This window comes from Haplochromis burtoni, unplaced genomic scaffold (assembly GCF_018398535.1).
Source record: "Haplochromis burtoni strain Fernald_Lab_line unplaced genomic scaffold, NCSU_Asbu1 Contig_310, whole genome shotgun sequence".
NCBI classification, from domain to species: Eukaryota; Metazoa; Chordata; class Actinopteri; order Cichliformes; family Cichlidae; genus Haplochromis; species Haplochromis burtoni.
Genome location: NW_024582671.1, coordinates 287,404 through 313,927, shown reverse-complemented (window position 1 = coordinate 313,927; position 26,524 = coordinate 287,404). Strand labels below are relative to the sequence as shown.

General features: G+C 49.0%; 1 protein-coding gene across 5 annotated transcripts in view; it reads right to left on the bottom strand.

The window, feature by feature from the left end:
- LOC102289652 (metabotropic glutamate receptor 7) overlaps window positions 1-26,524 on the bottom strand; it is a 176,723-nt gene that overhangs the window by 115,243 nt on the left and 34,956 nt on the right. For 3 of the 5 annotated variants that reach the window (XM_042228191.1, XM_042228188.1, XM_042228187.1), the window contains exon 2: window positions 8,564-8,780. In XM_042228191.1, coding sequence (XP_042084125.1) covers window positions 8,564-8,780 — 217 coding nt within the window. Of the gene's footprint in view, window positions 1-8,563; window positions 8,781-15,891; window positions 17,233-17,253; window positions 24,025-26,524 lie in introns of those variants that run through there. The other 2 variants (XM_042228189.1, XM_042228190.1) reach the window with 2 other exon arrangements.

Sequence of the window (26,524 nt, the reverse complement as noted above, 5' to 3'; positions counted from 1 at the left end):
CCACCCATCCATCCACCCATCCATCCACCCACCCATCCATCCATCCACCCATCCTCTTCCACTTGTGACTCAGGGTCACAAAAAGCAGGGTACACTTGCACATGGCTAACACAGAGACACACACATCCGTTCACACTCAGGACCCACTCGGGGAGAACAACGATCAGAATCTAAAATAATCAGATCCACATTTTCACCCTGCAAACATTGTGGAGTTCACAGAAGAAAACCCAGAGAAATGAGACGGACATCACGAGGTGCAGGGATACCCTCAGAAAACAAGCAAAGCCTCCATTTACATGTTTGTTATCCAAACATCTCTGAGCTCACGTCTCTGATACAAGAAACACAAGGCTGACAAAAACGGGGGGAAGAAACCGAGAGCAGACAGCCGGAGAGGCTGATGGACTCGGCAGGATTATTGTTTTGGACCATGGAGCTGTCAATCATTCTTCGCTTTATCTGCATTCCCACAGTTTCAGCTCTCAGCTCAGTGCTGACACAGTCTGCTTCTTCTCCAGCATCACATCCACACACACGAGTGCATGTGAAAGCCATAAGTACAAAACAGCGGGCAGTACCAAATGTAACCTCCACACTGCGCCAGCCTGGAGACAAGCAACATTTAAAATCCATCCCATTCATAAACTACACACACCAAGAACAACAATTACGACTGTATAAATGAGATAAACACATGAACGGGTAAAGTCATTAGGCTTTAAAGGCAGATATCAACAGTTTATTTCAGGGGAACTTCAGGCTGAGCAGAAACGTTTGTGCTGTTCATCAAAATTGATCTATTTACACCATTTTTATGGAGGTTCAGCAACATGTGCACGCAGACAGCACAACTCATTATTCAGCAAACTCCAGTAGCAGACATTTATTTAAGGTAAGCTTGTAATAAACTGATTTCTGCTCTGCATCCATTCACTGTCTGTGGAACCCGGTCATAGATTACATATTGTAATAATTACACAAAATGTGTTCTTTATACCTGACTGTTAGGACCTTCAAGCCTGTAGTTATAGTCATTGTCAGTTAGAGCCCCTCATTCTTCTTCTTTGGTGCAATCCTATAAATACGGGGTACCCCTTTGGCCTCTCCCCTTTTCTACAGTTCCCCTGTGGGAGAGGTTGGTGTCATTTCTTTCCAGACCCTGTACAACACACATATAATTCATATTTAGCCACCCTGATGTTTCTGATTGCGATTTTAGTTCAATTATTGTCATCATTGTTCCGTGTTTTTCGTTAGATGCTATAAATGTGTGGTATGTGTGTGCCACAAATGTGTTTTAGGTGCCATTAGTGCTAGCATGAATATATTATTCTGGCTAGCTTGGGAGTTGTGGTGGGTTGAGCTAACCCTCTTCCCCACTGTTTGTATTTGGTCGCAGAAGCTGGGGTGAGCGAGTTATTTACTTGGAGGTCTTTCTTTCTTTTACCTTTGACAACGCAGAAACAAGCCTGTTACATCTGCACTCTTTCTTTCGTCCTGACATGACTGGTTTTAGATGAAAACGTGGACAGATATCAAAACTGTTATTGAATTTGAATGTCTCAGTACTTAAACGGTGAACCACAAATCGTGAAGGTTACCTCTTCAACAAACCTTAAACAAGGACATTTTCACTTTACCGTATTTTTCAGACTATAAGGCGCATTAAGCAAAACAAAACAGTCAGATAAGTCAAACTTCACTCAACTCATTCTTCTTTCTTCCTCCACTTCAGTAACATTGATTCATTAATGTTGAATTCTCTGCAGCTGCTCTGTTCCCATGCAGCAGTATATGAATGACTAACCTCGTATTGTGGATGGATTATCTCAGTTGTTCTCCTGACTGAAGTTTGGTCCATTTACAGCATCCTGCCATGCGATTGCATTTGTCTCTAACCATCGGGAACCCTCACGTTAACTTTTATCGAGTGGAAAAAAGTTAGCGTTCATCCTCCAGCTTCACTGTGTTTATATTATGCTAACATAGCTGTGTCGCTAGCAATCACGTAGCACATCATTATATACCAGCTAGCCCAACTTCAGTAACCCTACAAACGTCACTGCTGTTTAGTTTTCTGTCTTCATTTATGTTGGAAGTGATAGCAGAGCTGTACGCTTGAATTTTTCAGAAATCTCTCAGTCAGAACATGCTATATCATGTTTAGGTGGAAGCTAGCGAGCTAACTTCCTGTTAACTTCCTGCTAACTTCTACCTTCGCTAAATGTAATAAATCCTGTTTTCATGGATGCCTGGATGTTAAACTTAATTGTTACACCTGGTAAAGCAGCAACACTGATCATTTTATTAAAGATCATCTCAGTGATGCTGCAGTGTTCGTTTGACTTTGGGACCTGAAACGGATGGAGTTTAGGACCCAGATTCCTTTGCGAGGCTCCTGACTACAGTAGCCATAATGCTCCAACAATCCATCAAGCGGTGCTTCGTAGCTTAGCAAAGTTGCATTAAAACATTTTTGACAGATGTTTGAGCGCCGTGTACCACATAAAATCGGTTCGAGGTCAGTAAACACAACCAGAATTCATACATAAGGCGCACTGATGATTTTTGAGGAAATTAAATGATTTATGCCTTATAGAGAGGAAAATGTCAGTGTCATGGAAACGTATGCACAATTTGAAAAACACTGATAACAAAGATAATGTTAAATCAGACGAATGCAAAGTCTACCATCACAGTTATTGCTACATAAAGTGAATGCACGTTTTTGCACGGTGTCAGCACACATCAGACGTTTGGAGTTCATTTCATTGCTTTTCATGTTTATTTCATTTCTTCCAGAAACTTTCTTCTGGTTTCTGCACAAACACCAGTTCTCTGCTGCTCCCCAGTTTGCTCAGAACACGTCCACTTACAGTCGCTCCTGAAGGTTTGGACACATCTAAATGCAGATGACACAGTTATATTCCAAGAAAATGCAAAGCTTACGTAGAATTAAAAAATGATATTTAGGAATATTTAATGTATTTAATTAACTCATTGGAACAACAATGAAATAACTGCACACACCATCTTTTTTGAAGATGAACTTCTAACTTGTTTTTTATATTGTAGATGCTGTTTTCAGCCATCAGCTGGTCACATGTCCAACACTCCTGTTATTATCCAAATCATTTCTTGTGGAGCTTTCAGGACAATTATTGTCAGACCAGAATCATCCGGATGTTTTTCAGGCTCCCTGCTTCACTGCATCCATTATAAATAAAGAAATGAACACTACATTGAAGAGCCACACCTGAGCAGTAATTTGAAGACGAGTGTGGGAGAAACAGTCCTTTTAACACCGACTGCTCAAACTGTAAGGGTGCAAAAAAATAATTGGACGGATACAAACAGGAAGCAGATGAACCGTCAACAGGAAAAAATCATCAGGCAGCAGAGACGACAATGATTGCTGGAAGGAGACAGAACATTAGACACATGAAGGAGGCTTTCAGAAAGCACGGCAGGAAACAAAGACACGTCTTCGTTCAGACAATCTCCCCGTGAGCGCTGCTCTGGGTTTCGGTCTGAATGATGGAAATAAAAACATTGAGTCTGTCTGCTGATCTCTGAAGGACACACGGACATAAATCACTGAATAGAAAAACTTCTACGACCATTAAAACCACGGAGGAGACGAGTGGAGCCTCGAAACACCAGGAACGAGCTCCTGAGGAAGAATCCAACTCATCGAGCTTCCTGCATATGAAGCTGTTGTTACTGCATTACATGGAGCTACAGCAGTGCGCCTGCCACCTGCCCACAGACAGCTGCAGGCTGTTATCAGCCTGTGATGGACCTGCTGTCCAAACCTTTGACCACAGCTTATATCATATACATCAGCCAGGTTTATACACAGAACAGATTACAGGTTTTACACTTTATTAAGCGCGGTGATTACAAAGTGTCACCGACCAAACAAGAAGACAAACGTCAAAATTCAAGGAGGACAAGAGGCGGGAATGTGCGAGGTATTGGCTGACAGTTACAGAGCAAAAACACAAGGGGGCGCTCTGCAGTGCAACGGCAAGGAGTCGCCCCCTGCTGGTTCTTACCAAGACTTCGCTTTTCAGTACTTGACATTTTTTTAAAGATATGATGATCGTGATTTTTCCCCAGGATGTCGTGACAGCGGTCTGTCTCGAATAAATGACAATGAAAGTGTTTAAGGCTGCGTCTACACTAATCCGGATAAATTTGAAAACGGTGTTTTCGTCTAAGAACGCTCCACGTCCACACTATCGCTTTCAATCCTTTTCATCCACACTGGAAATGTTCCTGTACTGTGCACACGTGAAACGTAGGACGATTCGACCTTTTCTTTCCTGCTCTTTCAAAAGTTGCGATGAAATGTTGAGGAAAAGCACCGACTTTTATCTGTAGCTATCTGGAGCACTTACAAACTGATATTAACCTTTAATAGGGCCGTCACAATTGAGAGCAAACGAAACTGCTGCTGTACAGTACGTCTGCAGTCTTAGTTGAATTGGTCACATGACTGCATCACATGGCTAAAATGCGTCATCGTTTCCGAAAGGCTCCGTTCTCGCCGTCCACACTGCGACGCCAAAACAGCGTTTTCAAATGCATCCGCTTTGGAGAGCGTTTTCAAAACGCCGTCTGAGTGTGGATGGAAAGCCAAAACGGAGAGAAAAAGATGTTTTCAAACGAAAACATATTAGTGTGGAAATCACAGCTGATTGTGTGAATGCAAATGAAGGTGCGACACAGCTGACTGTGAATCACAGAAGCAATCGCAGATCTGCTCCTGAGCCGCTGCACGTTTATCAAATCTGCAGATCTGCGAGGTCAGATGGATTTTACACAGACTGAGACCCGGAGATGAAATCACTTCAAAGTGAAACAAACAGCAGCTGCGGGGGAGAAATTTCCCCAAGAGCTCCCGGAGGCAGATATCGGCGAGCGTTGGTCCTCCCACTGCGAGCTGCCAGTTCAGAGTTCGGTATTAAGGAGCCGCTATTCGGTCAGCACTCTGGAAAACAAATACCTGGCAGCGTTTGTCTTCACAGGCCTGCTGACTCAGAGAATAACAGGAAAGCTTCCTCACGTGTGCACTTCACTTTTCATTTGTTTCAGTTATCGCTTCACACAGATGAGCATCTGCAGGCCGGCACTCATTTAATCTTAATTAAAGCTGCATCACGTGAGGGGCTGGTCGGCCCGATGAGGTCGAGCTGCAGCTCTGAGTCTGATGAATCTGCGAACATGTGAAGTTGAAACGTGCAGAGCGTCACACGCGGTAGAAACACGTTTCCAGCTCGTTTCATCATCCCGAGCACAAATAAAGACGCTCCGTCGGCTAACGTCAGACGTCTGTGTGTGTGTTACTCTGCACAGCTTAATTAATAAACACGCCTCTTTATTAGGAACAGATGCCACAAACAGCTGCTTCACAGTTTATAATAAAGCAAACCTCTGCATGTGACGACTTTCTGAAGGATAGCTCATTAAACCCGGCAAACGTCGGAATCTCTGGAAGTTCACAGTCCAGCAGAATCAGCCCACAGTCACACCGAGGGGAGCGTGGTTGTCGCCGTGGTAACGATCGATTTGAAGATGGCGACCCGGTCTGAGACCACTTGCGGTCAGCTGCTGTCTTCAAAGTGACTTGGATTCATCAAGATCATCAAAACAGCGATAAGATCCATCAGTGACTGAACGGGTTGTTTACATGTTTGAAATAAATTACCAATCAATCAATCAATCAATCAATCAAAACGGGTCACGCTGTCCGTCTGTGATGAGACGGCGAGTAACTGTGACGTTAACATGAACTACTACATAGAAGCAGGATACACAGACAGCACAGGCAAACCTTCACCAGTCTGTAGCGACTGGAGTCCATGTCGGACCCTCTGGGTGACCAGTTAGTCCCACACAGTCGGTCACTGAAAGCAGGAAAGATCAACGTGCTGACTGACTGTCCTGCTCCCTGTGACTGAGCCAATACTAACACTCATCGTCAAGAGTGAGAAAGTTTGGGAGTTTTAGACGTTGTTCGCATCAGGAGCCACGCCGACAGGAAGCAGATGTTCCTCCAGCGGTGAGACGCTCAGCTGTGGGTTTAACAGCCTAAATCTATCAGCAGGTTATGGAAAAACACACTTTTACTGAACACGTCAGGGATCTGTGGCAGTTTGTTGGTGACGTTCATGAAATCATGAAAACTTTTGCTTTCAATTATGTGTCGCTGTGAATTATGGGAGGTAGATGAGGAACTGAAGCATGCGTGCTACGAGACGTCAGCTTCCTGCGTCGGGCTCTGACCTCCCTGCTTTGTGTTTATGGAGTTCAGCTGTGTCTCATTCCACCGTGTCCGGTTTCCCATCGGACCTCAGTGTGTGTGTGTGTGTGTGTGTGTGTGTGTGTGTGTGTGTGTGTGTGTGTGTGTGTGTGTGAGCACAGTGCTGTTTCTTGGACTTTAGTTTGAAAGCTCGTTACTGGTTTAAACTCTGCAGTCCACACAGTGAGCACTGATCCTGCTGCTAATCAGGGCCGACACGACAGGAAGCTCCGGCGATCGATACTCGCTGGATTATTCACTAATCTGCAGATAACACACACACACACACACACACACACACACACACACACACACACACACACACTGAGCTAATTTTATGGTCTGCTTGATAAATTTAATCCGGTTCACAGGAGTAAGTGATCCCGATGCTCCTCACAGAATATCTGAATCACTGTTTCAGGTTTTAATATTTTTGCTAATGAGTTCGTCTCTTTACTTGAAACTATTTTAAGAGGCTGTTTAAATGTTTCTCTGTTGGAACAGAGGAATTAGCAGCTTTGGGATGCAGTTTTTCTCAGATGCTGCTCATTAGTGCAGAAGTCTCACTTGTGTTTGCTGAAAGCAGCGCGCTGACTCAGTGTTAAAGTTGGATGAATGAGAGAGTTTCTTAGCGATGCACAGAGAGTCGAGCGTGGAGGAAACCCGAAAACAAACGGAGCACCTCTGCAACAAGGAGCAGCGTCTCATTTCTCAGGTTTCTAATCTTTAAGGAGGTTTGATCTTCATCACCAAAACATTCAGCTGGTTACAAACACCATGAGAGCAGCCATGCCCGACAGCGAGAGCAGCACGCCAGCCTCAGGCCAGGATTCAGTCAGCAGCAGCCAGTGGGCGGGGCCAGCTGTTGGTGCCGGCTCCACACAGACCTGAAACAGAAGTATCTCTGCCCCCAAAACACCTCTCAGACTCGAGGGCCCAGGACCAGAAACCTGCTCCTGCTGAAGGTGGAGGCAACATACACCACCAGGCTACAGAGGAGGACGTGCTTGCAGCAAATGATCCCGTTGAGCGTCACTAATTGCACGTCATGTGACAGGAAGAGGAAGTGTATGGATCAAGGATAAAGTGAGTGTTAAGCTGCAGACGCTCACACTAACGTCTGCTGTGTGGCTCCTGCACTGTAACGCTGCTGCCGGCACCTCGTGGTTGGACACAAGCAGGACCAGGGACAGCAGCTCACTGCAACACCACCCGCAAGCTCCCAGCATCAGTCACACATTCAGGATTTGTTCTATATCAGTTTCTATATATTTCCTAAATATAGTGACACGACTCTGACATCCTGCAGACCTCTCTGCTCACAGCACTGAGAGGCTGCTCATTCCCGCTGATTGCTGTATTCTCTTTGAAGCCAGGAGGCTGTGGGAGATTAAGCCTGAGAGGAGGCGGCTGTGCAGATGAAGAGGGCGAGTTCTGCTCGGGTGACACCGGACGACCGCTGTGCCGTTCATTTTATCCGAACGCCGTTCAAAAGCCAGCGCAGATCGATGACCCGGGCTCCATCCATGTAGAAACATTGGGAAACTGTTTGGTGTTAAAGACGCTCCCCGTCAGCGCCGCGTCCTTTAATAATCCGCTAAAAAACGCAGAGCATAAATGTCAGGACGCATCCTAACCGGTGGGCTGTGAAGAGCCATCAGATGGCTGCAAATGTCAGCGAGATTATTCAGAGAGCAATCAGCGGCGCCACGCGCTCTAATGAACTCCGCTCCAGCTCCTCTGACTCAACAGTTTGTTCGGCTTCTTCAGTGTTTGCAGGACGAGTGTCTGACGGCGCCTCCAGTACGCGGTTAGTAAAAGCAGGGTCGAGTGTGTCGCGAGCCCAGAGAAACCAACCTGCTGCAGGCCACAACAGTCCACAGTTGTCTGAGCACGCCGTTTCCAGGCGACAGGTGGTAGGAGCCCATTGGTCAGGTTGGGGATGTTTTACCTTTGTTGGATTTTTAGGCTAAACTACACCTGAGTCTGTGTGAGGAGTCAGAAAGCAACCTGGAATCTCCTAAACTGCTTCTGACGAGCGAAACCTTCATCCTGCAGCCCAAAGAGACGACCTCAGCGTCACGCCAAACGCCCGCCCTAACGGCAGCAAATGAACCTTCGTGAGTTTCACGCCCTCATCACAACACCGCTCTGATTGGACGCCTGTCTTAAATGCAGAAGCGTAAAAACAACGCTTTAATCCCACCCCTGACCCCCACCTTACAGCTTATTACGAGCTTGTGCAGACCTTACCCGCCTCTCTGGAGAGCTGCATGAAGGCATCCACGCCCTTCTCGCCGTAACTGCCCTCCGACGCCACCGTGGAGACGTAGTTCCAGCCCATGGTCTTGACGATGTCCACCATGGCCTGAGCCTGGAAGCTGTCCGGAGGGACCACCCGAGAGAAGAAGTCGTACCGCCGGTCGTCGCTCAGCTCCGGCGCCGTGGAGGCGTAGCTGATCTGAGGGATCTGCAGGAGGAGAGTGGAAGGAAACAGGGGATGTTAGGAGGGGAGCGTGGAGGTGACGCAGAAGGATTCTTCAGGAATGACTGGACAGGTGATTATTATAAACATCTGCATGATGGCGAGATGAGTCTGCAGCATGACCAAAACAACACGAGCGCACGCTGAACATAAAAACAGGCCAGATGTTCACGTGTCATCTCGAAAAACGACTTCATGTAAGCTTCAACCTGACGCCGTCATGTGATCACTTATGGCGTGAGCTTTTCCTGTTGCTGTGATGATAAGATGGTGTGACCGTGTTTGACTGTTCCCTTATAAATGATTACATATGTGTGTATTTATCTGCTGGTAAATTATAAAGTAAATTCATGCTTTTCTTAACATTTTACGGTGTATATGTCACATTGTGATAATTATATATATATGTAAATAAGAGTTATAAAACCACTTTTACCACATTTTATTACTGTTACAATATTCAAAGCTTTTATTAACAGGTTTAGATGTTTTCACGAGCTTTTAGGACCTTCTGCTGCTCGGCTGTTCATCAGCCTGAGCTGCAGGTTAACGAGGTCTCATTAATATTAACGCTGATTGGTTCTGTTGTTCAGCCGCTAATAAAAACTGGAGTTATTGATCGTTTTTGTACTGAAGAAGTCTGAACGGGAGTCGTGAACATGAGGTGCTGAGGTGAGCAGAACGAGGCGCTGAACACGTTTGTTTTACAGCTCAAATGGATGGCATTTATATAGCGCTTTACAATGCCACTATTCATTCACTCTCACTCTCACACACTGGTGGAGGCAGCTACAGTTGTAGCCACAGCTGCCCTGGGGCAGACTGACAGAGGCGAGGCTGCCATATCGCACCATCGGCCCCTCTGGCCAACACCAGTAGGCGGTAGGGGAAGTGTCTTGCCCAAGGACACAAAGACCAGGACAGAGGGATCGAACCGGCGACCTTCCGGTTACAGATGCGCTTCCCAACCCCCTGAGCCACGGTCGCCCCCAAATGCCACAGAGGTCCAGACACTGCATCACACACACACAGAAACGCAGAGAGGAAAACCTCCACCTGCTGCACCAGATCTTGGACTCATTACTGTCTCTGTGGACGTGAAGCTCCACCTCCGGTCTCTTTGGGTGTTTCACACCTGCAGTGTTTAGTCTCTGGTTCGATCCCCCCTCAGTGCGGTTCGGTAGTGCAGGTGTGAACACAGTAACCGCACTCGGCTGGTCTCTGCAGAGCGGTTTGTTTATGGTGTGAACGTGATCCGACCCTGATCAGAACCAGCTGTACGTTACAAGTCTGAGCTACTTGTGCTTTGTATTCTCAATGCCAGGAGGTGCTACAGATGCGTGCAGGTCTGTACGGGCTAGCCGGGAAACGAACACAAAGGCTCAGAGAGGGCGGTGGACTTTATCTGCTGCTGTGAGCATCAGATAACTGAAGGAGTCACTGAGTCCTACATCCCGCAGGGGCAACGTGTTTCTGAACACATGCTTCAAAGGTAAAATAAAATCATAGGCTGCCATCAAAATCCTCAAACTTTCAGAGGACAAAATCATCCTTGTGTCCATCAAGACAGAAAAAAGAATCCAGAGAGAAACCAGATATGAAGGCAGGCCCTTCTTCTGCCTGACCGCCCTGTCTGAGAGGCTGATGAAATTCATCTGAACGTCCACGAGACGCTAAAACAAAACAGCTGGACGCTCGCAGCATCAAAAGCAGGCCGGCGTGACCTTATCCCCTCCACAGTGAGGGTCACGTCCTCCACAGAGCACGCCTCTCTGCTCAGCAGCCACCTGCAAACACCTCCAGCACGTATTCATATTTCTATGACTGAAAAATGCTCCGTCAATAATGCAAATTCATGCAAGTTTACTTCAGCTCCATTATTTGGTTTCAGGCCAGAGAAAGTATCTGATGTTCAAAATAAATCATTCATGCAAACGACACAAAGAAGTGAAACTATTTATCAGTGGCTCCTGTTCCAGATGTTCCTGCTAAACCTGAGCACCTGCTCTGTGTGATGTCACTGAGTCAGTACCTGGGACCTGGTGGGAAATTCCTCACTGACCTGAGCTGGGATCAGCTACCTGCTGTTCCTTGTATTGAGGAGGGACAGCCAATGAGAAAGAAGCTGTCTGTCTTATTCTGGGCGGTGCTAATAATAATAATGGATTGGATTTATATAGCGCTTTCCAAGGCACCCAAAGCGCTTTACAATGCCACTATTCATTCACTCTCACATTCACACACTGGTGGAGGCAGCTGCAGGTGTAGCCACAGCTGCCCTGGGGCAGACTGACAGAAGCCAGGCTGCCACATCGCGCCATCGGCCCCTCTGACCAACACCAGTAGGCGGTAGGTGACGTGTCTTGCCCAAGGACACAACGACCAGGACAGAGAGCCCAGGGATCGAACCGGCGACCTTCCGGTTACAAGGCCCAGAATAAGACAAAGAAGGATTATTATGAAGTGTGAATCGCTTTGTATGGATCACATCAACATGACTGGACTTCCTGTGGACTTCCTCTTCGCCCCCTGCCGGCTTCAATAAAACTCGGCCAGCATTGATCTGAGACGGCGAGGTGAGCTGGGAGGCGAGGACGGTCAACGCCTCTGAGGCGAGGAGAGAGATGACGGGAGAGCTGAAGCATCGATCGGCAGCCCTGACAGGAAAACGAAACAGCCAATCAGAGGCAGCGATGATCCGACACGCTGGCATTCCCATCTGACATTAATGCGCCATGACGACGGCAGAGGACTCGGATTTACTGACCTTCTGCTCGTCACTGATGTCTATTAACGAGCGCTTGTGTGGGAGGACGGCGCCGCTGCGAGCCTCCGTGTGAGACCTGAACCTCCAGGGGGTCAGAGGTCAAAACAAACAGACGGCAGAGACCCCAGATGGAGGTTTCCATGAATGTATCAGAAGAAGAAGCTGAATTTGATCTTTGCCTCATATAAAAATAAGACATTTATGAGCATGTGAGATTTGTGAGCGCGCTCCGTCTGCACGCCGTCCGGCCCGTCCAGAGTTTCTAATTAAAAACGGGGCAGCGCTGAACATGAATTAGATCCATTAAACACTGTTTGAGTGTGAGAGCGTCACCATCTCCTCGCTGTTCTCGCGTCTCTGACAGATTCCTTCACCCTCCATTATTACCCAGCGGGCCGCATCTGCTGCAGCGGCGGCTCTCTGAACTGAATCGGCACAATGGACGTGCTGGAGAGCGTCATCGTGCAGACGCAGAGGGATTTCTCTCTGAGCGGCGTGCTCATCCTCAGCAGATCAAACCGAATCTAAAATGATGTGTTTCATGTCAGCGTGTTCAGACTGACCATTTCAGCGTTTTATTCTGAGAGTCACACGCCGAGGATCTTCATCTCCTCCAGAGTCTCACATCTCTGCTGCTTGTAAAAGTAACCGAATCCTGTGTGAGCAGCTCGCCCTCGCCGTGGACGTGCAGACAGCTGTCAGTGGATCAGTGCGATGCTCCGGGAAGCCCTGCACCGATCCTCAGCACATCACTCGTCAACAAAATAAAACCACACACACAACAACAGCTGGCACCAACGCAGTCGTCCAATCAGCAAGCCCGACTCGTTAGGTTTCTGTCATGGTGCGGGGCGGAGCCGCTGCATCTCCTCGTAGTGGCGACGCCTGTGAGTAATCAGCGGTCACAGTCGTTGTTCGCGAGATCGTCGGCTCACCACAGCGAAGGCCGTCATGGTCAAAGTGTTTTAGTCACTGCTGCACTGGTGTCGGCCATGTTTCTCTCTGCTCACAGTAACACTTTGAACATTTGTTAGTTTTGTCGGTTTCCCCTCTGATCAGTCTGTACGGTTTTTGTCATCTTGACCAAAAGCCAATGATTAAAGACTAAAACTGTGTTGTTGGAAAGTTCCTCAGCAGAGTCCCTGCATGACAAACACACCACATCACTCAAATCCTTCTGTGACTGACAGAAAAATCCTCTGCAGCCTCTCGGCAAACAGAGAAGGGCCTCAAATAAACTGAGACCCGGAACAAACACAGGAAGTCAAAAGCTCGCGACGCGCTAATGAACAGAGCTGCTGTATTTCAGGCTAAAACCAGGCGACATGTTTCCCTGAGCTGCAGCAGCGAGATAACACAGTCCTCACTCACAGGTCTCAACAGGATGTGCCGTGCCTGTGATAACAGCACATTTAGAGGGTAAAACAGATGATATTCTCCCTGAAAATAAAACAATCCATCCTTCTGAATTGGGCCCAGCGGGCCCCTGCAGCCGGCCGTTTGTGTTTTAAAGACTGTGGCTGAAGGATATGATCTTTACTTAAGGCCCAGAGCGGCGACGCTGGAACCCCGTCGAGGGTCTCAGAGATAATTTGATCTGAGGGCTAATTTCCACGAATCACTGGGAACATCTCGTATCCACTCAAAATCCAGCTGAGGATAAAAATGCCTCTGCTTTCTCCACTACACGATTCCACTTCCTGTTCACATTTCATTTCAATGTTATTTACACAGCGCCAAATCACAACAACAGTCGCCTCAAGGTGCTTTATACTGTAAGGTCGACCCTACAATAATACATACAGAGAAAACCCAACAATCATATGACCCCCTATGAGCAGCACTTTGGCGACAGTGGGAAGGAAAAACTCCCTTTTAACAGGAAGAAACCTCCGGCAGAACCAGGCTCAGGGAGGGGCGGGGCCATCTGCTGTGATTGGTTGGGGTGAGAGAAGGAAGACAGGATAAAGACATGCTGTGGAAGAGAGACAGAGGTTAATAACAGATATGATTCAATGCAGAGAGGTCTGTTAATCACATAGTGAGTGAGAAGGGAGAAGGAAAACTCAGTGCATCATGGGAATCCCCGGCAGCCTACGTCTATTGCAGCATAACTAAGGGAGGATTCAGGGTCACCTGGTCCAGCCCTAACTATATGCTTTAGCAAAAAGGAAAGTTTGAAGCCTAATCTTGAAAGTAGAGAGGAAGAACAGCTGCAGCCATGTTGTCACAGCTCAGTTATTTCAGTATCAAAGAGCTGTTACTGTGCTGAGGGGCTGTCAGTGTCACGCAGTCCCTGGAAGTTTGCCTTTAAATCCCTGTAAACAGTTGCTTACAGCACACTGCAGCATAGCAACATAATCCTAAAACACTGCTGCTAAATCCACCGACCTTTGACCTCTGATGAAATGAGAAAGCCAGTCTACTTCCAGGGTTTAGCTTTCTTTATTCAGTCTCAGACCTTTAATGCAGACGCGTCCATGTTTGTGCTCATAGCTGTCTGACATGCAATGACACAAACACACGACAAACACACGTAACACAACACAAGACATAAAATTTACAAACAAAGAGCAGAGCGAGGAGGACAACAAGAAGACCTCCAGGTTTATAATTGCTGAGCACCAGGTCACCATAGTGGTATATACAAAAGGTTGCCCCTCCCCTAATCAGCTAACGTGGATTTTAAGAGGCTAACTGTAAGAACTGCGGCCAATCAGACCCTATATATTTTGACTTTTCAAAATAAAAGTCCCTCCTTCTGTTTTCTCTGCACAAACTTGGGTTAACTACACGTCTGCTGCAAAGACAGTTATTTCCATGTCACTTCACATCTCTTCTTATCCGTCGCTCTACCCGAGGCGTATGAGGCCCGTGCACACGTTCGTGCACACGTTCGTGCACACGTTCGTGCACACGTTCGTGCACACGTATCATATGTGGGAGGAGAGGCGGTGCAGTCGCCCCTCTGTGAGTGAATCAGAGGTGGAGAACGAGAAACGCTGCCTCCTAATCACACTTAATTACAATGACCCTGCTCGCCTACGGTGCAGCAATCACAGATTTCATTACAGCCGCTCATTTTGTGCGATCAGGCAACACACACACACACGGGACCGTGCACGCATTCATCAACACACTGTTTCTTCCAGCCTGCTGACGGACGGCTAAATGAAGCAGAAACAACGAGCTGCAGAACACTTTCACTTCCTGACTCACTGTGTGTGTCTGTGTGTGAGCACTGTTATTATCACTTTATTTGTAAACCATCAGCATTCAGCTTGACTGTGATTCACCTCCAGCAGGAGTCTGACAGACCGACTGACTCAGCCTCCATCCCTTCATCCTCCTCTTCCTCTCCCTCCTCTAATCTTCCTCGCCCCTCTCTGTTTCTTGCCGGTTCTCCGCCTGCTGGCTTTTTTAAGTCCTCATCAGCGAGGATCTAATTTGGCGCCATAAAAACGTGGATGAAAGTGGAGCAGCGGGTGAAGGCGCTGACATTTCTCTGATTAAGTAGGCCGGCGAGGTGGAAGCGGGGTACCTGCGCCACACGGTTTATGAGCCTCGTCCTACAGACCAGAGAGTGCGTTTGAAACCGTTTAACACCGCGCTGCATGTGCCGCCGTTATCACACCAACCCAAGCTAATGTTAGACCAAAACGAGACACAAAGACACACAACAGGACTGCAAAGAGACAACAGCTAAGGTCATGAGACATTAAAGCCCACAAAGAGCCAAAACACAAGTCACAAGAGATGAAAACAACCAGCAGCAGGTCGACAGTACAGCTACAACTACAAGAAGAATCCATGTTGGCGTGCATCTCATCTGGTGACGTTACCGATTACCGGACTCTAAGTTAATGTTAGCGTGTGTGGCTCGATGGCGGGAGCAGGAGAGCGGCGGTGGGCGGCGACATCGGCCCACGGGCTGTTGAAGGTGAGCGAGGTCTCGGCTCCAAACGTGTTTAATTCATGAAACACGTAACCCGACACTTATTTAAATGTAACTGATTAATTCATGCAAAGACACACACTCCTCAGATGCTTTCACATTAAAAGCCTCGTTCCACACAGCGGCCCCATTAAGTCCGGTCAGGACTCGTGCTTGCATAATTCATCAGGCATGCTCCTCTCTTTAATCTCATGCTGTTAATTCGTTTGTCCTACTGCGCCCTCCATCCTCACCTCGCTGTCACCTACAACCGAAGAGGGGGAGGAGGTGGGTCATTAGAAGAAGAATATTCTGGAGGAGAGGGATGCGAGGCGAGCCGTCCGCGGCCGCTGAAATAATGACCTCGCTGCCAATTAAATTTTCAGTGACCTCACCTAATTGAATGGTACACTTCCAGCCGAGCTCAGCCCAGCTGACGGCTGAGAGGAAGGCTTCAGCACCTCAGAGGGTCCACATCAGGACGCCACGGCCCGGAGCCTGAACATCATCCACTGACAGTCTGCTCACAGGTAAACGGGAACTTTCAAAATAAGGGCGAGGCGATCATGGAAACACGGGAACATGACGAGATGCAATAAAAATGTCTAAGCAAACTTTGAGCGTCTTCATTGTTTGGGTGCGGTCACGTCCGAGATCCGGTTCCACCCCCGCTGAAGCGGCTCTCTGGTCATTTTGTCATTTTTATCGTTTCTATTTGTGTGTTTAGGGTTTTTTCCTGATTCAGAGCAGTTTGTGCCGACTCATAAGTAAGTCTGAAGCATCTCTGATTCATGACGTTCTTGCTGATATCATCGAATCATCATCATCGAATCTGAGCTTCACCTGATTATTTCTGCTGCTCTGAGTTTCGGGGGCGTGGCTGAACAGGTGAGACACAGGTACGACTCGGCACGTGTTTTAGGTGAAACACGAGCTCACTGATGACTTTAATGTTCCCTCGGCTCTCTCTGCCTTACTCCACCCCCTCAGCCTCTCCTCCCGTCTGAACATCTTTCTGCCAAACCCGAGCGCTCGACTCCTCGCCGCCTGCCCAGAGCCCATTCAGCAATCACGGACAAACGGCCGCTCGTTCATTCATCTTGTTTTCGCCGCTCGGGCAGGCTGCACTCAGCCGCGCTCTGCTAAAAGCAGCAGTCAAACACTTGAGCGTGAGTGGACGAGCTCCAGCCTCTCGGTATCGCTCTCTCACACAAACGCCCCTCGACGCGGCGTCCAGCTCTCTGCAGCCCTTCCTAAATGTCGCTGGGCTCGGCGCCGGGCGTGTTTCACAGAGATAGCTGCTCCTCGCAGCAATGAATCCGCCCTCGGTGGCTCGCCTCACTCGACAGGCGAGCTCCGAGGACACATTAAGCTGGTACCGTGCCTGTCGCCGCTTATTACACCCCCAGCCCGCCGCAGGTTCACGAGTGATGGAACGGGGCTGAGAAACGTGGGTCTGAAATGAAACGATGCAAGACACAGTTCTCTGTCGTTTCTCTCTTAGCACAGTTTCTAATACAGAGCGTGAATCCCCGCGCTCGCCATCCGCCCCAAGGACACGCCCCAGACCAAACTTCTTCCAGTCTGCTTGCTCATTCCGGCCTCATCAAGCACAAAGGAGTCCAAATCCTCCTCAGTCCTAAAATCAATCAAAGCCTGAGGCGTCCAAACTCTTTCAGCTCCAGTGAAGCGATCCGTGTGCCTGCTCTGCAGGAGGGGGCGGGGTTAGTGAAGCCGGGCCAGCTGGCACATAATACCTGTTGGAGAAGGACGAGAACGACCACGGAAGAGCTTTGGGCCTCGTCCACGCAGAAGACGAACGCAGCGTCACAGCAGCAGGATGCAAGCTGTTTGTGTCGCTCCTTTAAAGGAAGTGCGTCGACACGCTCGCACAAGCCGGCGTTTGTGTTTCTGATAGTCATGATGTCATTCTGGTGAGAACTGCAGCTGATTGTGGTTCAGAACAAACCTGCAAAATCTTTGCACAAACGAGCTCGCCACGCTCGCCCTCCCGGGTCATCTGTCGCACGCCCTCACATTGAGTAACTGAAGGAAACTAAAACAAATACAGAAGATAGTGAAGCCTCTGCCTTCACCGTGATGCTTCTGCGTGCTTTCATTTTCAGAGGTCGACCGGTGTTCTCACCCTTTCCACGTTTGGCAGCTGAAGTTTGTGTTTATCAGGAAGCAGCGTGTCTGCGAGGCGAGGCAGCAGCTGGGCCTCTCCTTCATGTTCAAAAACACAGATTTAATATTAATACCACCCACCGGGTCCACCTGGTGTGCTGTCAGGAACGAAAACATTAGCTAACCATTAATTCAACAAACTAATTACCTCATTAGCAGCCCCATTAATACTTTTAATTTATCACGGAGATGATGAGGAGGGCGAGCGACAGGCCAGTGAGGAGGGTCGTCCTCAGAGGAGGCGGGACTCATCGATCATTTACTTAAATCTGAATCGGTGTGGATGCTGCACACGTTTGAAAATCTGCAAAGTGTCAAAGTAATAACACACGGCGTGATGGAGGCGGAGTCACCGGGCCGCTCCTGACCATGAGGATGCCTTAAAAAGCAGAAGCCCACAAACTGATCCCCCTCAAGTCGCTCTCTCTCTTTGTGCCGAGCTGAAGGCCGACGAGACACGAAGCAGCCCGCTGAGAGGCTGCGGGGGCGACAGTTGAGATGTGCGCGGCTAACAGGAAGTCTCCTGGCGTCGTGAGAATGAAGACGCCGTTCAGATCAACCTTCGAGCCCAACAAGCTCGCGCTGAATGACCCGCTTCCTCTCCCAGCAGGGCAGAAGCAGCTCAAAGTGAAGGCTGGCGGCTCGCCCGCAGCCACTTTCCTCCATCCCAGGGAATTCCAGGCCTTTGTTCTCCCCGCTCATCACAGCGCGGGGAGGCGGAGGACGAGGGATGCTAAAAGAGGAGAGCGGTGGGTGGATGTGTGAGCTGGCTGGAGATGGAAGACGTGGCGCTCTCTGATCTCCTCCGCTCCCTCCATCTCTCTTGGACGCCTGCTTTGGCTCCACTCCTGTGGAAGCAGGACGAGGCTTGGCAGCATCGCGGCCCGGGATTGGCTCTAAAGTGGCGCTAATATGCTAATTCCTTGCAGTTAAATGAGGAATGTCCCGGTGGAAGCTCGGGAAAGATGCTGAGCTCCAACTGATCTATTTTTACCAGCAGAGAGGAGCAGGTGGAGACGAAGACGAACTGCTGCATCCACCGAATGCACTCATAATAATAGCAGCCGATGAATGTGAGCGGATCGGCTCATAGAGAGAAGGTTACTGGACCGGGAGTCTCAACCTTCAGGGGGAGAGGACGTGTCTCACAGCCCTCTGCAGGACTCGGCCGGAGCTCCTCAAAACATCAAAGTCATGGAAAAAAGTGCATGGATGTGACGGACGCACATGAAAAAAACCGACTTTTATTTCTCTTCCTAAGTGCTGTTTTCATAAAAAGCAGCCCTTTGTGGCTTTAGTCAAGTCGTTGACTACCAACAAATATGTGCATCCATTCAGTCATTCATGATTTGACTGGTCGCTGGTTTCTCTTAATGATCTTAAGTTCATGTACTAATGACGCCTGCGTGGCGAGTTAATCGCCGACAGCACCGTTTGTCACGAGCGTCGGATGAACCGCGGCCACGTCAGGTCACTTTTATCGATTTCTCCTCTTTATGCTTCACTGATCCTGACCTGTGACAGCAGCACAGAGCAAACTGTCCGCATCGCTGACACGACGGCGACGCTACCCGAGACAGACTACGAGACGTTTTCACACAAGTATTTGGACAGATTTGTGGTTCTTCAGGCTCACGCTGTCCATTTACTTTCACAAGCTGAACTTGTTTCTCAGTTTTTTGTCTCAGTGCTGAACAAACCGTTCAGATATATGATATATTATGTACCAAGCAGCTACATAAGTGTGGTTTGTGCTAATCCAATAAAACGGCGCCCTGCATGAGGTAGTCTAATGGTTTAAACCCACCTGAGCTGTGTGTGGGAAATCCTCTCAAACGTTTACTCAGAGTCGGTGAAACTTTAATCCACCTGTGAGTTTCCACACCTCTCACTGCTGTCCATGTGACAGCACGCTTTCCCGCTGCTGGAGTTAATTGGACAGTTTCATTAGCAGGATGCGTCTCCTCGCTGCAGCTCTGATAGCGCGATGCTTCTACGACAGCTCACCTGGACAGAGAGCAGGTGTTTCCCAGGAATGCGTCGCCTCAGCATTAATCACTCGGCAGGCCGCGGAGCGCCGAGGTGGTGCATTAACAAGCAGCTAAATGTGATTCCCACTCCGCGCCTGCATTTATTAGACCGGATCGAGGGTGGAGGTCCATTTGTTTGTGAGGGGCCCTGACACGACGAGGCCACCTGTACGTTTTAATGAGCTGAGGGTGAACACATTTCCATAAGACTGCTTATTAATCCGTCTCCTCCACATTTACTTTACAGCCGGGGAGGAACAACCTCCAGTCTGAAACGTGCTGCCGTCAACATGCAGAGCGAGAGGAGGGGCCTCAGCCATCACAGGCTTCGTCCTGCTCACGGGGACGGAGAAACACACCAAGAACACTCAAGAACAGCAAATGCTCACAAACACAGACGTCTAAAAACAGCGCCCGTGTTACACCTGAGCAGACCTTCAGGTGATGCAGAGGCTCAGGTGAAGCCTGACTCCACAGGTCAGAGTCGGGCTCCAGGAGTTCGTCTGATGCTTTAAAGCTAATTTACCATCATCACCATCATCATCGTCGTCGTATTCAGCTCACTTCTTTAAATGTGGGATAACAAGCAGACCTGCGTTCTTTAACCCCGCCTCTCCTGTTACCACAGCGTCCAGCGAACACAGACTCTAACCGTGTTACTGAGAGCGACTATCCGATCTCAGCGGCTATAAATTTTATATCAGGCTGTAAATGGAAAACCTGCCGAGCCAGTGTGAGAGCAGCTGCACACAGGAGGAGGGGCACGCACAGCAGACGCACCAATCATCTGAATATCAATCACCACGTCGCACAGGAGCAGCAACGATCTGCCGCAACGCCGCCTGCACACGCTCGTTTAGGACGACCTCTCATTCATTCAGCGCGTTGCCGCGCCGACACTCAACCGCCCTGCAGCCGCTCGGTCTGTTAGCACGGTAACCACCTGTCGGTCAGAGAGGCCACGCCCCTAATAATGCAACCTTCAATATAACTGAAACAGGTGAGTTGTAGATAGATGTAAATCTGTGCCTTTCTCCAGGTTGCTGCCTGAGCTGTGGGGATATTTTTCCACACTTCTTGTGTAGAAATGTGCCGTGGGTGGAGCAGACTGAGCATGCAGTAAATTTCTCCTCTTCTTTCTGCAGCTCGATGGGAGAAGCTGAGCACTTCCCTGCGGCTGCTCGGAGGTTTGCAGAGGAGCTCTCTAATCGGGCCCCCGAGCCGATCCTCACGAGCCTCTGACCCGCGGACTCTTTGCTTTGCGTGGGCGAGGAGAAAGCTGAGAGTCTTAATGTTGAGAGAAGTTCAGATCAGCCCGGAGCAGCATGCAGGCTGCAGCAGGAGGGAAAAGACGACCCCACGAAAACCACGGTGACTGGAACACGAGGAGACGCCAGCGAGCCTCCACGCCACACATCTACAAGAATGAACCTTCATGTCATTGACGCCGTTGCCTCATTTCTTCTTAAGTGTAAGTAGATGCATCTGAACAGGAAACGTTATGAAATGACATGTTATGACATCATCACTTCATGGTCAGGAGACCGGCTGAGTCACGAGGAAACCTCCCAGAAATCACAGACAGTCGCGCTCCAGTTAGAACCAGGACAGGAAGTGAGCATTGATTTCCTGCTCTGAGCTGTGAGGCCCTGATGCTGGTGGAAGTGTGCGCACTCCGGCGGTTAATCGTCTCCGTCTCCGAGATCAGGGACGGATCAGCTGATCCAGCATCGGCTGTGTTTTCACGGTCTGCGTGGCAGATGTCGGCTCATAAATATCTAACCGGCGAGGCGGCGCTGGTCCGTCTGCTCAGATTGAATCTGTAAGGCTCTCACAATTGCAGGTAATTTATGGCGAGCCTCGGCCCGACGCTCGCCTGTCAGCTCTGAACACGTCTCGTGTTGGCCATTTTCTCTGCTTCAGCCTGAGCTGCAAGGATTTGCCAGGAGAGCCTGCAGCTACTGCTAACGACTGCTGCAGCAGCCCGACTCTGGGGGAGGAGGAGGGCAGGGTGCTGGTCTTCATCACTTATAGAGCTGATTGGTCCAGGAAGTCCCGCCCTCTCCTCCTGACTTGATTCAACTTCCTGCTAACCCCACTGACGAGAACAGAGAGGCGTGTCCTCAGTCACCCAGACAGTGATCGTGTCGCATTTTCCCCCGTGGACAAAAACACGACAGGTTACAAACACAAAAGTTCAAAGTTCAAAGAGCAGAAACATGAAAACATTCAGCTTAAAGCTGACTCGCTCCATTTATCTGCTCCTTTATTTCTTAACACCGTTTCTACCATCTGCTATGAATGAAGTTATTTTTATAACAAAGGCGTCCACAGCTCAGTCCTGGGTTTATCAGCAGAGCCTTTCCCCACACGAGGACCATTAATTGTTTACTGGCTGTCACAGCAGGTCTGTCCCTTCCAGCCAAACCCACACTGATGGCAGCCCACTGAGAGCGCTGCTATGTGGGTTAGCGGCGGCGGTGCTGGCCAGGCAGCCCACCACAGCTAAATTATTCATCCCCCCTCTGACTGCTGCGGTGAAACGCTGGGTCAGTGCGAGAGGAGGCAAACAGCCCGAGCCAGAGGGGATCAAATGGACCAGGATACTTCCTGCAAACAATCCCCACATATATATAAGTGCTCTTTACCGCCTGTCACGGGTCAGACGTGTGAACCCGCACGCTCACAGAAAACGGCGATGGATGTGTTTCTGATGGCAGCGCACCGTCTCGCTTACTGCAGACATGTTTCAGGCCCGGCTTTGGTCTCTCTGACCACCATCAGGTCCACGACGCAGCTGGAGCAGCCCCACGAGGGCCACGGGACGCCAGATTGTCCCGGCAGAGGTAAGAGCGGTGTTGACGGTTGGAGTCGTCCTGTCAGCCTGTCAGAGAGCCGCTCCAACATACGTGTCGCTGTCACGTTAATAAACACGTTAGAGCGCCGTCCCTCCGCTCTGATGCACGACTTACAGCCTGCCAGATGGTGCTGCAGAATATTTCATCACTATTAATGTCAGCGATACATTAATGAGGACTCCTACTCGCAGCAGGTGTCGCGCGGAGACGACGCTTCATTTAAATTTGTCGTTTCCGTGTTTCACCGGATGAGAGCTTGTAAAACAAGAGGTCAGGACACCGACGGCGCCTGAATGTGTTTTTAATGAGAGCCACGGCGTGTTTTACACAGGGACAGGACATGTTGTTCTTCACACGTCAGTCGCAGCGTGAGACGTTTTTACCGCAGCCGCTCATCGGCCCTCAAACACACGAGTCCACATATTTATGGCTCTGTAACCTGTTCAGACAGAAATGTGTTCGTGCCGTCGCAGAGATGTTCCAGTCTTTCAAAGAAACGCAGTCTCAGCCAGCTGACTCACGCTTCTCCCAAACCCAGAAATACCCGATCGGTCGGCGTCACAGCGTTCAGCGCCTCGCTGCTAATGGGCTTAAGGGGCCGAGGAAGAGGAGAACCGAGCTTCAGTCTGCATTTATCACAGGAAAACATTCACAGCCATACACCATTACACCTCGCCTTCCATAACACCTAAAAATGTTTGGCTTAAAACCAAATTTGGGACATTATTCAAACGCTTTGATGGACTAACAACTCAGACCAGGCGGTGTTTCATTAACAGCTTATTTTGTGACGTCTGTTATTGTGTTATTTATAGTATAAAGCACCTCGAGCCGCTGCTGTGTTTAACTGACACTCTATTTACCACGTTTGATTCAAACTGTGGCGAGAGCAGCAAAATGATTCGCCAACCCGACGACTCCTACAGGACCGCCGTGTATTAATGTGCACGAGTCAGTGCACACGAGAGCAAACAGACGGACGCTCGAATCCAGACTGGACCTAAAGAAACAGCAGCTTCCATAAATGCTTGAACACCCTGGAATGAAAGCAGCACACCTGTGTGCACCTGTGAGACCAGGCTCTTTATTAAGGTGCTGCAGGGAACCAAAAGGCAGCAGAGCCCACACAAGGGAGGGCAACAGGAGCGCAGTCAGAGAACAGGTGCAGACGTCAGCTTTAAATAGACACAGGAGATACAGCGTGGAAACACCAGGGCACAGCTGACACTAATTAAGACCATGACAAAGGAAATAAGACAGACGACAACTAAACGAAACAGGATCCGATATCACAGAAGGAAGCAGAAACACGAAGAATCAGACAGTAAGAAACACCAGATTACAAAGATTTACAAAACTACAAGCACAACCATAAAATGCTTTCTATGGATACAGAAGGAAACAGAAGACCCGAGTGATAGGTTTGTAGCTTGAACCCATCCGCTGGAACGTTGAAGGCAATATAATTACACTGCAAAGCAAGACACAAGTAGGCAAGCTTCTTCATGTTTCTCGTGCACGGGAGAGAACCGGACAGGCACCGTTCCTTCGCTTGACCCCAGTTGCTCTCGTCCGTTCTCCCGTACCACTGTCTCTTTTATTGAGGTTACATGAATATGCATAAGTTCATTAACATATGACGTCTACATACACACAAAGAGTACCTTGCCTTGTGTGTGTGTGTGTGTGTGTGTGTGTGTGTGTGTGTGTTGTGTGTGTGTGTGTGTGTGTGTGTGTGTGTGTGTGTGTGTGTGTGTGTGTGTGTGTGTGTGTGTGTGGACTGCTGATCAAAGGGTCAAACATCCTTGGTCAGGAAGAGGGTAGCCTCCCCCTCACCCTAGATGGTTCATCCTAGATAACACGGTGAGGAAGTCCTGCAGTTCATCTAAACAAAGAGCACTTAGGCTAGAACAGACGCAACTACGTTATCCTCCTAAAACAATAAAACACGGTATGACCTCTCATGCTCCCAAAGTGCTGTCTAATACACACAAAGTTTGCAGACTATCAAGGATCAAAACCTCTACCAATCTACAACTAATTACAAAACTCTAAGCATATATAAGTAAATATTTCTAAGCATAAATGACAATCAACAATACAAACTCTAACACCGAGAAAACCCTCAGGCTGTGACGTGTTCACCAGCTGACTTTAAAGTCTTTGGTTTTTGTCCGTAGACGTATTAAAGACTCGTCACTCGCCCACCGCTTTCACCTCTTCAGCATCTCCAATCTTGTAACAGGAGACATGTAAGAAGGTGACATGCTTAGTTAGCATGTGGCTAACCTGTGACCCGTTTATGCTAAGAGGTGAGCTCACGCTAACCCTGAGGTTTCTCTGGTTTGGGTCAACGGCCGGTCTTAGCTCCGGTCTCCTCACTGAAGGACGAAGCGTGACCTCTGACCTCGTTCTGATGAACCCACGCAGCCCTGCGCGCAGACATCATACCTCGACATTCACACCTGTCAACGAGACATTTTGCTGCGGTGCATGTCCTCATCGCCACAAGAAGCAGCGCTTCAGCGTGAGACAGCTGAAAATAACAGCGCAGAATTACAGAAACAAGATGTTCTCTGCTTCCTGCTCGAACAAAGAGACAAAGTGTCGGTATCGGGAGCTCAATTATGCAGCGCGGCGGAAACTGAAAGGATTCTGTCATCCTGTCGGGCGAGTTTGACATCGCCGCCTACGAGCGCGTGGACCTCTCCAGAAAGTACTCTGAGACGTGAAAGGACGGCCCTGCTGAGAGGATTCATTCAAATGGTGGTTTTGCTCGTCTGCGTGAGGACCGAACGTCACACGATTTTAATCCACGCCGAGGTTTTAACTCGCATTCTTGTCTGTTTCCTCGGGCCTTCGCTCCGAGACGACGTGCAGCCTGAACGACTGTTTCTGCAGCAGCGGCCGTCGTTCTTTCAGACACGTGACAATTTAGTAACGTCGTGCCGACAGCGTAGGCTGCTATTAGTGTTCCCTCTGGTTTTTAGCTGTCTGGCAGGAGACATGGAGAAAGGTAGAAGAGGAGAAAATGATGGGCCTGGGAGGAGGAAGAGGAGGTGCTGAAGGGTGAGACAGCGAGAACACTGAGGGTTCAGTTTTTTGTGTTTCTGACGCCAACAAAGACATCAAGTTAAAGTCGGAAGAGTCTGAGTGACAAGCTTTTCCTTCATCTCCCACAGAAACAAAGAAGCAGAGGTGGAGAAGTGTCAGCAAAGTGACGGGAAGAAACGTGGCGAGCAGCCACGACGCGGCGGGCGAGGAGGCAGAGCAGCGAAGCGGACATTTTGACTGGTTATTAGCGCTGTGGGGGTGTCAGAGTGGGCCTGCATCAGACATCCTCTGACACATCGTATTTCCTCACCTTTTAATTGGACTGTCACGCCTCGGACCAGCCGGCCTCTGGCGAGCCGCTCAGGATGTTTCATCACAGTTTGAAACCAGCAGACGGCGGAAACGACACGTGAGGACGACGTTAGTCCAGCTGTGGCTGCTAATCAGCTCCTCCACACAGCTGTTAAAGCAGGTCAGACCTTCTCACCTGGGGCATCTCGCGATCCGCTAACGAGATGGCGAGACTCAGACTCCCGTGATTGAATCGTTTAGCCTCAAGAATCACGTGACGCCACAGCTCAGCAATAAGAATCCCAGCAGTGCTCGTCGCGACAGGATGTTTCTGCTGATTGAAAGATGTGGGAGCGGCGTTTTGTGGGGACCTCGAGTCATTTGTAATTACACAGTTTGTTGTTCTGTGTGAACCTGCCGTGGTCGTAATTTAAGTGAAGTTTCTGCAAACTACCTCCCACATCTCACCGAACACACATTTACTGAGGCGAGTCGAGAGAATCAGCAGCAGCTGCAACATTTTTTGTCTTCGCCTTTTCCGCGTCTCCTCTATAACAGCGGCTGCGTTGCTGCTTATAGGTACGACTGAGTGTCACTCCCTGCACAGT